This window comes from Talpa occidentalis, unplaced genomic scaffold (assembly GCF_014898055.3).
Source record: "Talpa occidentalis isolate TD23 unplaced genomic scaffold, MPIMG_talOcc4v2.1 talOcc4.8, whole genome shotgun sequence".
Classification (NCBI taxonomy): Eukaryota; Metazoa; Chordata; class Mammalia; order Eulipotyphla; family Talpidae; genus Talpa; species Talpa occidentalis.
In genome coordinates, this window is record NW_023605194.1 from 91,196,998 (window position 1) to 91,210,833 (window position 13,836).

General features: G+C 34.2%; 1 protein-coding gene across 3 annotated transcripts in view; it reads left to right on the top strand.

The window, feature by feature from the left end:
- Positions 1-13,836, top strand: part of GPATCH2 (G-patch domain containing 2) — a 150,108-nt gene that overhangs the window by 6,405 nt on the left and 129,867 nt on the right. For all 3 annotated transcript variants that reach the window (XM_037496550.2, XM_037496552.1, XM_037496551.2), the window contains exons 2-3: positions 6,020-6,736; positions 11,336-11,397. In XM_037496550.2, the coding sequence (XP_037352447.1) occupies positions 6,020-6,736; positions 11,336-11,397 (779 nt within the window). The remainder of the gene's footprint in view (positions 1-6,019; positions 6,737-11,335; positions 11,398-13,836) is intronic.

Below are 13,836 nucleotides of genomic sequence, written 5' to 3' on the forward strand. Positions count from 1 at the left end.
AGGGTCTTTGCCTTATTATGAAATCCTCAGGATGTATGGTGTGGTTTTTACCTTCAGTGATGGATGTTTCAAATGTTTTGATCATCTGATTTGATATTTCAGTGTCTGGTTTTTCTTATTTGTGGGTAGGAGTTGTTGGCAGATGAACTATTAATAATTGCTCTCCCCCACACTCTTTTAAACAGGTCAATGAAGTTTTAAACTAGCACAAATATTTGCACTTAATATTAGGGGGTTATTCTTACTTTTCTAAGATGACTCCCTCCCCAAATATGTAGGAGGATAAAATTAAATACATTGTTAATAGATTACTAGTCTAAGATAAAGGTTTATTTTGACAAGTAATATGACCATTTTGAGATAAAACTTATTTTGACAAATAATATCATTAAGAAAGGAAATTTAAAAATTCATGTGAACACAGAAATTGTACTCAAATTGGAGATAATTACAGATCATATTTCATTAAAGTATCAAATTTAATCCTTTGTGTAGCATCTCTGAGACTCACCATCTGGATGTTTAGTCATCCATTGTCATGGTCTGCACTATTAAGTGTTAATTTCAAAAAGAGTTTGTGATATACTTTTATGACCCACCTGATGTTCCGGTATCAAATAAAAGATAGCATGAATAGCTAAGTACTTAATTCCAAGACTATTTTCTTCTTAGGTTTATGAGCACTTGTAGCATGCATTCATCAGCATAGTTTTTGTGCACATTGAGTGTGTACAGAATCTCACTTCCAGATGGCTTTGTCTTCCCTTAGATTTTTGAAATTCAATTAAGCAGTTGTATTGAGAAACAGCTAACTTTAGTACTCCCCTCTTAAAATTACTTAATTTTATAGGAAAGGCAATCCAGGTTTTATAGAGCTGAAGGTATGAATTTTATCATTTACTAGGTGACAAATAGTATTTGATTTCCTTTTTCCTTAATATTCCTACATAGTTGATAGCTGCAGTCAATTACTCTTTAGTTATATATGGAAAGTTTTGTTTATTTATAATGGATTTGTTGGGTTTATTGAGTAGACAAATGTATAGCCTCTTGCAACATGGAATTCTTTTGTCAGTATCCAGGCAATTAATTAATTGATTTCTATATACTTGCTATATTTGTCATGTCTTAGGAATGGTAGTTCTTGTTAATAGAAGATTCAAAAAGGAGTGATCATTGACAAATTTCAAGCCTATTACTGGAGGAATCTTTTTTCTACACTTTCATGGGCTTTCTCACACTCCTGCTGGGCCCACCTTACATGTCTGAGTGGAGAACCTTTGCATCAACAGTCAGGTCCCAGGCCTTTAGGGACATTTAAGCAGCATGGTAGGACTAAGGCAGCTTTTTGATAGTTTTTCTATGAACCAAAAACATTTGAAAAAAAACCTTAAACTCCTTGCCATGTTTTCTACATTTATTGACTTTTCTTTCTCTAAAACACATGTTTTTGGGAACACTTTTTCTGTAAATTGATCACTTAAAGAAGTGAATGAAGCCACCTATAATCTTATACTTTGCCTATCTGCTTTTCCTTTGTATGCCTCAGCTTATATATTTTTTTAATATTTTATTTTATATAATTCTTACATCATTTTTCATTTTTGCACAATGTATGCATTTTCATTTTGATTATATTCCCCATACAATTGCACCCCCGCTTATTTTGACCCTAATCCTTCCTCTCCCCACCCCCCCCCCCTCCGGCTCCCTAGTGTGTCTCTGGTTTATAGTTGCTTGTTAATTTTGATTTTTACTTTGTTATTAATTAGTCTTTTTCCTGGTCCCTTATTTAGGTTTTCTAAATTCCTGCTATGAGTGAGACCATCCGGTATTTTTCTTTTTCTTTCTGGCTTATTTCGTTGAGCATTATCACTTCCAGCTCCATCCATGTTGCTACAAATGTCATGAGTTTATCTTTTTTGATTGCTGAGTAATATTCCATGGTGTATATGGACCACATCTTCTTGATCCAGTCATCTATTTTTGGGCATTTGGGTTGTTTCCATAGCTTAGCTATTGTAAATAGTGCTGCTATAAACACAGGGGTGCAGGTGCCCTTTGGAATTAATGTTTCTGTGTCCTTTGGGTAAATACCTAGGAGTGCAATTGCTGGATCATATGGAAGCTCTATCTTTAGTAAGTCAAGAAATCTCCACACAGCTCTACATAGTGGTTGGACCAGTTTGCACTCCCAGCAGCAGTGCAGGAGAGTTCTTTTTTCTCCACAACCTCGCCAACATTTGTTGTTGCTAGTTTTTTAATATGCTTTTTCTGAATAAATTAGAACTTGGTGTTAAGGAAGTGAGGAGAGCAACTTACTCATTTACCTGGAAGTTTAGTATTGCCTAATGAGAAACAAACGACCTTTGAACAAAAATTCTTCACCTGAAACTGGAATATCAGATTTTGGGCTCATCATCCATTTTATATTGCTCAAAGTAATGTAATAACAAAATGCTTTGTTTTTACTTTTCTGCAACTACTCAAGTCATTTCCTTTTACAGAATGTAAGTCTTTATAGATAGTGGGACTATAATTTTATTTTATTCTTATGGACTATGCCTTACGAAACTATTAGTGAACTGTTATCTTAGACATTGCTAGCTGCAAATGATTCCCAAAAGATTTCATTTCCAAAATGAATTCTAAGTGATGAGAAACTATTTTTTAAGAACATAACACTTTCAAATTAGCTAAATAAATGTTCAAATTATAAAATTCACTAAATTTTACTACAAACTGTAGCACATTGGATGCTTCATCAATAGAGGTTTTTGTGTGGAAAAGTGACGTAATTCCAGGCTTCCCTCCAAAGGAAAGAACGTACTTAAGAAAACATCTTTAGAGAAAGTGTTTCAGTACGATATTCCTCATTATAGCCGCGAAGGCATAGGAAACAAATGAATTATTGATCATGTGATGGTCTTATATAATGACTTTATTTCTATGAGCTTTTTGATGTCATTTTTACCTGAGAAATGTTAGTGAAGCAGCTTGACGGGCTCTAACTTTGCTTATTCATTAACAGTAGTTTTGTGTGTAGTTGACTTGCAGGAGGCTGATTAGTTGAAATGGAAGGGAGAAAAGTGAGTCAAATTATGGTATTGTGTGATTTTATAGCATTTGTGTGTGATTTTATAGCATTTAAATTTCTTTTAAATAGCTTTTAGTTGATTGATATTTAAGTAATGTCATGGAAAACATTAATTCTAGCAAATGTATTTTTAAGTATATCAGTTTCTCATGAGAAAAATGGTATAAAATTAAATAAGACTGACACAATTTTAATAATTTTATAAAAATTTATTTCCATTCTTAGAATTTGTATTGGTATAATTTGTTAAGTTGTTTAAGTTATAATAATACTTTTTAAATAAAATTAATTGAAGAGTGGACTGAATCTGATGTGCTAACCTTCTAATTAAGACCAAGTTTTCACTTCTAAAGTAATAAATTAAGTTGCAGTTTCTAAAATTATCTCCAGGTTTAGTTAAAGTTTATATTCAGGCATTGTGTTAATTTCAAGTTAATATTTAAGACTAGTCGTCATTCATACATTTTTAAGAAAACTGTGTCTTCGAAAAGTAAATTACTTCAGAGCCAGATGATGCTACAGAGTCTTCTTTTTAGACTAAGGTTCCTTGTTGTTTAGCTGGCGTACAGTGAATTTTTTTAGAGATGTAATATTATAGACAGAGATAATAGGTTTCTCAGACTACTTTTCATCCAAAGAAGTAGTGTTAAAGGAAAAGAATAAAGCAGTCATTGCAATAAAAGGAAAACAAAAAGGCAATGATTAACATATAGGTAATAAAGAAAACAACCACTTCTTAGCGTAATCAGAATTGCAGTCCTTGTTTTGGCCTTAATGCTAATTCCTATGTAACACTCACTTCTCTTAATCTAATACAGTTCTGAGACCTGAATAATATACAGAACCCTTTTAAGGGCTATAATAAGAAATCTGGTGGCCCTCCAGAGTAAGTTTCAAATTTATTTTTTTAAAATATGTGTTCATATAGACTTTTTGTTTATACATTCAGAGCCTCAAAGGTGATGGATCTGGACTGTACACCCACATTCACTGAAAGACAAGGTCAGATACTTAGTTGCTCACTGTATTTTTTCTGACTACCATGGTGTATTGGCATTTTGGGTTCAACTCACTTGATGCTCTGTATCTTGTGTTGATTCAGCTTTCCTACCCCTTTTTCTACTCAAAACAATAGAATGCCTGTTAGTCATTTGGCTTTACATAGAGGTATGTTAAATCTATTTCACGCATAATACCTCTGCCTACTACAAAATCAATTGTAAAAATGCAGGGTGGATACTGGAGCTATGCAATTGTTCTTCCTGATAGTTGGGCAAGCATTCTGGGTCTTTCTTTATATTCTTTATATTCTGGGTCAAGCATTTCTTTATATTCTGGGTCTGGAAACAGATTACTAGAGTCAGAGTCCAATTTCCATCACTTTTTAGATAAAGTACCCTTATATCTGCCTCTCTGTATTTCATCTACCTACTCATAGTGTTATTGTGTGCACTATGTTATTGTGCGCCCTATAAAACACTTAGAAATGGGCCTGTCACATAGTAGGTACTCAAGTGCTAGCAGCCATATGCAACATAACACTGATGTAAGTGGTAAGTACAATTGAATCACAGTATGTATATTTATTTTCAGATTGTCATTTAAATGAGAAGATGTAATTGAGAGTTGTTAGAGGGAATTTGCAAGTACTCAAAATTAGAGACTGTAAACACTAGACATCAGCAAACTATGCCCTGCCATCACTTGATTTTATAAATATAATTTATTGGAATACAGCCGTATCTATTCATGTATGTGCTGCCTATGACTATTTTCCCCTTAGACTGTTGAAAGATGAGCCATGTAGCAGAGACCTGATGGCCTGCAAGGCCAAAAATATTTACTGTTTGGCCTTTTACAGAAATGTAAATGCCTACCCCTCCCACAGCAACAAACTATGTTAACTCTCCCAGTTGAAATTTTGATCCTTAGGTGCTACTCAAAATCAGTTTGAGAAAAAAATTTTCATGATCTTCCTAAGAAGGGTGCATTTGAATTATCTGTAATGTTTACAAAATAAATTTCTATATCTGGGTGCTCTGTCATAACCAATGGACTTAAGGGGTTGGGTGTGGACAGGTTCTGTAGAATTTATAAAAATTTCTAAAGAATATTGATGTTTACTCTTGCTGACCAGTGATTAATTTTCTCCCTGGTAATAAATTGAGTTCAGTGGTTGGTGGGTGGGTGGTATTTTATTAAAAAAGCCACAGGACTACTTCAGAATAAATGATAAGAAACACAATTACCCAGTTTATTTAGACCAGTAAGCCTCCAGTTTATATATGAACAAAATTTCTGTTTCATTGGGTTATAGGATTAGTGTGGCCTGAATAGGTGCCTAGTGTTTGGTTAGACTTTTTTTCCCACATATACTACAACTCTTAAAAGTACCTGTCTCTCTTTCTCTCTACCTTGTGTGTCTTGGTAGTAATTGAGTAGAGTTTGTGGTGAATAAGGAATGGGATATTTCCTTCTCTTGGAAATGAGAGTGTGTGTGTGTGTGTGTGTGTGTGTGTGTGTGTGTAAGGAGCATGGCGTTAATGAGAAATTTCTTCCTATTTTGTGCTCTAGGAAAAAGACAGGAGTGGAACAAAGAACAGTGATTCAAGTAGAAATAACTTTTCCATAATTACATAGGAAAAATATAAAAATACTGGGACCTTTCATTGCTGATATTATGCTTACTATAAATAATTCCTGTGTTTAATAAAAGAACTTATACAAGATAAAAGGGTTTAGAAGTGAATCAGAATATTTGAAATTGTTATATCCTGGATAGGGAATTAAATAGCTTTTAAATATTTCTTTATAATAACTTAATTTTAGTCAGATTTAGAGTGATTTGTCTGCTGCAATAAAGTAGGTCAATATAGTTAATACTATTTCTTTAATTTTTTTTTCTTTCTTTTAAAAATGTAGGCATTTCAGTCGAACCATGGAAGAACTGGTCCATGATCTTGTCTCTGCATTGGAGGAGAGCTCAGAGCAAGCTCGAGGTGGATTTGCTGAAACAGGAGACCATTCTCGAAGTTTATCTTGTCCTCTGAAACGCCAGGCGAGGAAAAGGAGAGGGCGAAAACGGAGATCCTTTAATGTTCATCACCCATGGGAGACTGGGCACTGCTTAAGTGAAGGCTCTGATTCTAGTTTAGAAGAACCAAGCAAAGAATATAGAGAGAATCATAATAATAACAAAAAAGATCATAGTGACTCTGATGACCAGATGTTAGTGGCAAAACGCAGGCCATCATCAAACTTAAATAATAACGTTCGAGGGAAAAGACCTCTGTGGTATGAGTCTGATTTTGCTGTGGACAACCTGGGGAATAGGACACTGCGGAGGAGGAGAAAGGTCAAACGAATGGCAGTAGACATCCCCCAGGACGTCGCTACTAAGCGGACCATGACCCAGCCCCTTGAAGGCTGTAGAGACCAGGACATGGACAGTGATAGAGCTTGCCAATACCAAGAGTTTACCAAAAACAAAGTCAAAAAAAGGAAATTGAAAATAATTAGACAAGGACCAAAAATCCAAGATGAAGGCATAGTTTTGGAAAGTGAAGAAATTAGCCAGACCAATAAGGACAAAATGGAATACGAAGAGCAAAAAGTCTCAGATGAACTCATGAGTGAAAGGTGACTTTTATATTCTCTTATTCTAAAAATATGTCCCGAGTGTTTGTGGTTGACTGTGTTTTGTATTTTAATTAATTCTATTTTAAAATAATTATAAATTACAATAATGGTAGTGATGTGACTGTTTAACCATGGTTATCTTTCCTTATAATTTATGATGTTTAGCACAAAGCAAAATTGCTTATTTGATTTATACAGTCTTTTGATTGTATTATAATGACTTAATTTTCAGCTACAAAGAGAAAAGGAAATGGATTTTCAATGGAAAGAATGTGCTTTTGAATAACAGCACATTTGTAACTCTTAGAATTGGATTTATAATTATTTATTTGTTTAATTATAGAGCTGTAGTCTTTGGTATTATATTGGTGTTGCAACTCATCAGTTTGTCCTGATTCCTGAGAATCAAAAGTTGATACCACTTCACAGTGTGTGCTGTGGCATTTTAAGAAGTCTGTAGACCGCTAGGAATTCTGGTCCCGTATGAATTGTGAAACCTAGTTTACAGTCTGCAAACACCTGATATCTGCTTTAGGCAAATGGGAAAGTAATTATCCTTTGTCCCATAGTCTAATCTGTCCATTCTAGAAAACACGTTTATCACAATGATAATTTTCACTGTTTTGACTTGTACTATTTTGATAATTGTGTTATTTTGACAGCATCAAAAGGTAAGTAATCATTTTTCTTGTACATGGAACTAATGCTCTTGCAGGGAATGATAAAGTGTTGATGCGTCCTTAAAACCAAAGGCAGATCTATTATCTAGAAAAAAACACTTAGGGAGTGTTTTTGCTTTAGGAAAGAGTATTTGATTTTAAGATTGGCATCATTTTAATTATGTGAATTAGAAGCTATGGATCTGTGTGTGTGAGTCTGTGTGTGTGTGTGTGTGTGTGTGTGTTTATTTTCCTTATAAATACTGATTATAGATATGAGTAGGTCCTGGTAAAAATTTATAGAATGAACATCTTAGTAGAAATTGTTTACTATTAATGTCATTTTTTCCCTAAAGAAGTAAAAATTACTTAAAGCAATGTTTCATGAAGGCTTTGAAAAGTTTATGGTATCAGTTTTTCTTCCAAGAAAGTTGTAGGTTTTTTGTTTGTTTGTTTGTTTTTGTTTTTTTGGCCTGATTGATACTTACTTATATGCTAGTATTGGGCTGTTGTGACTGAGGACCACTCAGCTTGACTTGAAAGCAATTATCTTGCTCAATTGCTGGGAGGGAGGGTGTGTGGCAGTGGAGATAAGTACTCAATTCTGGATTATTCACAGATTACCTGCTTTCTGGATTGATTGTGCAAGCCCCTCCTTTTATTGATGTGTGCCTTTTATTGATTGACATCCACCCTAGAATGGAAATGAGATGAAACTCTTTATTTCTCCTCATTGTAGAAAATACACATCTGAGTCAAATGCTATGTTATTAACCAATGTTACCTCAATTAAAAAAAAAATAAAAAAAAATATTTGAGTTTCTTATTGCTGTGATCAGGCTATCCAGCAGTCCACAGCCCAGGTACAAAATTTCAGAGAATGATTTCATTCTTGAATGAATTTTAAAAATGTGTTTTCTCTTGTTTTGAACTTACCTATGAAACTACCTTACACAGTCACTTAAAAATTAGGTGTGTGTTTCTTCTTGTGTGAAGATAGCTAAGTACTTAAAGTAGTTTCTTCAGAAGTGTGATTGTTGAGACTACTTCTAAAGCTACTTCTATAGTTCCTACTATATAAAGCTCTATATTTCCTTGCAACTGATTTACAAACAAGAACTGAACTGTTTCACTGTGTGTGTTTATGCGTGTGAGACTTAACACACTTTTGAATAACTGTTGTTTACTATTCATTGATGACCCCCAGACTAGTAAGACATAACCTGACCTCTTCAATCTCATAGTCTGGAATAGTCAGACACGCAAATAATGAAAATAAAATGTGCTAAGTGAAGGTACTAGTGAGGGAAGACTCCCTAAAGGAGCTATGATTGAAAGCAAGTGCTGAATCTTGGAGGAGTAAAGAGGGAGGGAATGGCATTGCCAGGTAAAGGGAACAGCTTGTGCACTGGCATGGATGGTGAAGCAGTGTGAGGTCTTTGGGGAAGTATGTGTTATTCATTATCACTAGAATATAAAGTAGGAGTTGAAACTCTAGTGATGACAAATCTGGAAGGCTTTTGTGCTCTGGTAAAGTGTGAATTTCCTTATATAAGTAACAGGAAGCCAGTGAATAATTTTTTAATTATTGAGAACAGTAATCTTGAGAACAGTGGCTTTTTAGCTTTGACCTTTGGTCCATCCTTCAGTGGGCGATGAGTTGTGACAATGATATATCTTAAGAAGTTAGAGAGAGAGAGGAGAGGAAATGGAGATGTTACTTGTAGAAAGAATATAAGCAAAAAGACCAGTCAATGGGTAGAATTTATGTGGGGGCCCAGCCCTAGAAAACCTTGAAATCCAAATCGAATCCACCAAATATGGCAGTGGTATGGGATGGAATGGTATATAATTGTAAACTTTTTACAATAGTTTTAAATTTACAGAAAAGTTACAAAGATAGTACAGTAGTTTCTGTATATTCTTTTTGCTTATAACCCACACCTAGTTTCTCCTGCTGTTGCTATTATATATTACGTCTTATGTTTGTCAAAATTAATGAACCAGTGTTGATACATTATGAACTAAAGCCAATACTTTATTTAGCACATTAACATTTATTTTAATTTAACACATTATTTACCAAAGTCAATACTTTGTTTTTATTTAACATGCTCTTTCTGTCCCAGGATCTCATCCAAAGTATATATTTTAGTCCTAAATTGTATTTTGAAAAGGTGACACTGGCCATATGTGAAATGGATGAGAGGGGGTTAATCTGAACATAGATCAGAAGACCACAGTACCAAAAAGAAAAAGGCACATAGCTTCACTTATCTGCAATTTCCTTCCTCTGCAAAGCTGAACTTTGAAAGCTGTAAAACAGGATTTCAATTGTGGCCAGATGTAACTTGACCTGTATTTAATGTGAATATTCATTCTTTTAATTAAAAAAAAAATAAGTTTCATTGTGGAATGCCACCCTAGACCCCTCTTTAGGCATTATAGAATGTACTTTCATGAAGTTTGAAAAATCGTGAATTTTAAATACATTTGGCTTCAAGGGTTTCCGAAAAAGAATTGTGACCTGGGATATGTATGATGAGGCTCTTATTAGAGCTGCCTAATAAGGCAGGAAAGCACGGCTCAGTCACAGAGGAAAAGAGTCATAGTAGTTTGACAACCAAATAGCAGAAAGATCAAGTTTCTGAAGTATTTTTAATACTCCAGCATCACTGTGCATAGAAGAGCATGTGTGTTCATAGAGAGCAATGATGTGCTATGTTTATAGAGTAATATTTCCTTTCTCTAGCAATGGTATAATTTAGGGATATTCACACAGTCTCTCAGTTTGAAGAAAGTTACGGAAAAAGGTATTCATGCAGACTTCCTAGGGAAAATGTGCCTTTTGAATTCTTACACTTTTTGTTAACATTTTTAAAAATTTAAACAAAAGTGAATGATATTCTATATTCAGAAATGTATGTGGATTTAGATCTCAATTTAAATATTTTAAAACAAATGACAGATTAGAATTATTTTTTTTAATAAGCCAGGTTACAGAGTTCTGCATGTTAATGGGAAACATATTATAAGTTATTTTAAAAAGAAATCACCAGAGGTGATTTGCTGATAGTTGATAAAATTAAGAATTATAGAAAAAGAGAACGTGGGAATTTTAAAGAATATCACTCAATTTTGTTTAGAGGCCACACATCACTTATTATTTGACCTTGTTCTCATATTTTACTAACTAGATCATTAAGTATTGCTTCTATTAGAAAGAATATACTAGTTTGTTCATGTCAGTCGAATTACCTATTATTTATTTTAACTTGTATGTTAAATATGACTGATCATACTCTTGTGTTTTGTGGAAATAATGAGGACTTGTCTTTTGTATCCCCGCTCCTTAATTTAAGAACTATTCTTTATTTTTAAGCTCAAAGGAACCTTAACTTTGATTTAATGGATTGTAAACTTTTTTCTACCTTGCCAAGTAATAAAAATGTTGTGAATGCTTAAATAATGTCTTTTCCAGAATATTTGCAAATGTGGTTATGAAAAGTAATTTCATCCCAGGCCCTTGCATTTCATGTGCTGAAGAAAGGCTTAGCCTGCCTTTGATGGAGACTTCTCCCATTTTATTGAGCAGTGGTGTCCAGGCTCAGACTGAATTGCGTGGCATAAGAAAGGAGCAGTGAGCATTTGATGAAAGCCGATAATAAAATGCATCAATTGTGTCAGCACCTCGTTGCAGTCACATCTGGCTTACTGTCAGGGTCCCATTAGATTCCTGTGGTTTTATGTGCCAAAAATAATATGCTCTGTAGTTAATGGAACTGGGATATTTGCAGTTTGATTAGAAAAAATCATCTTTTCTTTCAGATCTTTGTCAGGCTTAAGTTCCATCTCTGAGCTGCCATGTCTCTTTAAAATTTTACGACTGAGAGATCAATTGTTCTTTTGATCTGTTTTTTTTTTTCCCCCCTTATTACAGTGATTCCAGCAGTCTCAGCAGCACTGATGCTGGTTTGTTTACCAATGATGAGGGAAGACAAGGTACTGAGATGCAATTTGTTTCTCTCTTTGGGAAAAAGTAGTTTATTTTCTATGTAGAAATATGTATGTTTATTTATGTAGTCCTCAGCAACTCCATGAAGTAAACCTCGTTCTTTTTTCTCCCCCATCCCCTTTCCTTACTACCCCCTTGACCCTTTCTCCCTCCCCAACCCCTCTAATCTCAGAAAACTCCCTTTAGGTATCAGTGCCTTCTAAAAATGTCTTCTTTTAAAGTTGCGCTTATTCCTAGTTATTTCATAAGTTGATGAATGTGATCTGTTTACTTCACACATACTACTGGTGGACTGGGCTTTGGTTCTTGTATATGTTCTGAAATGTATCCTGTCTTCAGGACCTAAAGTAACTATCTCCAAAAGCTACTCTGTATAGCTAAATAATAGTAAGAAAGGATTATCTTCTTTGAGAAAGCTTTGCATACCTGTCTTTATAATTTTGTTTTTTAGCATGTTAGCAAGACATTGTTCTACTTAAATTTGATTCCAAATTTATTTATACTATTTAAACATTAGAAGTAGATTTTTAAGTCTTCGTATTAAGACTTTTATTTATTCTACCTTTTAAGTAACTAGTCAATTTTCATGAATTGAATGTTATAAACTTGAACAGTAATGTCTTACAACTTAGGTTGTTTCTATTTTGAGATTTCCTGAAGGTTTTCATACTTTAACATGGCAGTATTTTGAAATTATCTGTTCTGGAAGAAAATATGAAAATGTTAATAAGGGGGGGAGGGGACATATATGCAAATATCAACAGTGTTATCTTCTTGAAACTCTTTAGAAGAGGGAAGTGAGTTCCAAGGGAAAATATGAAAGGTTTGTTTTAATTGTGAATAATTTTAATGATGTTAAGAAACAAAGGACAAAGTAATAGCTGCCATACCTATTCATCCTCTTGGCAATTGAGTAAAATAAATTAAATGACCATTCTTTATGGCTTACTTATAAACTATTTGTCTCAGATAGATACATAATTACTTTAAGGACCACGGACTTTAAGAGACTTTACTAAAGCAGGTTAGAGCATTGGAGCTGAGAGTAATCTTGATGATAGACCTAAATTCTCCTTAAAATAGAGGTTTACCCAGAGTTCTATTATAAAATGTTAAATTTGGTCATGAAGTGAAATGAAAAACTTTAAAAAAATAACTTTTTCATAAGCCTATCAATATTCAGAAAACATTGAGGTTTAGATGAATATGCTAATATGTAAGTGAGCTTATTCCCATTGCTAATGGGAAATTGCTAAGTCCTTTTTTTACATTTAATTTACTTTAGCATCTTTAGTTCTTAACAGTATTCTATGATATTCCCATTTGTTTTCTTTTTTTTAGATGAATTTCTTTTTGTTAGATGGAGAAGGCTGGGACAATAGAGTTGAAGGAACTTCCCCAGTGTTATGAAACCTCAGAATTCGAATTGATCTTTCTGACTTTAGGTCCCAAGTTCTTAATATTTAGCTATTTGATTTCCCTGTTAGGAATAAAAATTGAGTATCACATCAACAGTAAAATAGCTTTATTTTATTTTATTTTTTTTAAAGATTTATTTTATTTATATAATACTGGGGTACAGGCCAGATGCGCGGGAGGGTGAGAGGATTCACCAGAGACAGAGCGGGGAGCAAAACAGGCAGAATGACAAAATACACTGTTAAGGGGAGCAGTGGGAGAGACAGGAGAGGTCTGCTCACCATGTGGGTTGCTCTGAAGCCCGCAGGGATCAAAACGGCACTGCAGAGGCTGCGGACAACTTCACAGTGCTGCGCACAACCACCTGCACCACCAGGGAGGACCACTAGCTTCATTTTAATGTGTCAAATGGAATTATACTCTAGGGTAGTCAGTTTCTAGCAACCCCTGTGTTTTCTTGTGCTTATAGCAGACTTATGAAATTGGAATGTCATGCTCAGTGAAAATACTGATATTTATGTGCTTTTGTGTTTTTTTCTAATTAATCTTTATTAAATTCTAAGTTGAAATAAACTTAACCAGTAACTTTAGCTTCCCAATTGCTTTACATCTTCACTCATAAAATCATTTTCAGTTGAAGTTGAAAGGGTTTTCTGTTTTGTTTGTTTGCAGTAAAAAATATTTGTAGGCAGATATTTTGAAAATTAAAAAATCTCATTTTCTAGAGTGAAATAGTTAATGGCAGTTGTGGTAGTGATCCTCATGGAAACCAGAAACGGTGGTGTTGCTAAGAATAACAAAGAAGCATAGCTAAGATTTGTCTTCTTTTTTTTTTTTTTGTGGGACCCTTGCCTGCGGCTGGGGATTGAACTGGCGCTGCGGAGGCTGCGGGCAGCCTCGCAGCCCAGCGCTCAACCACTACGCCACCAGGGGAGGCCCCTGTCTTATTTTTAAAAGCCAGCGGCCTTATTCTCTATTTTTGTCTCATTTTAGATCTCTTTATTATT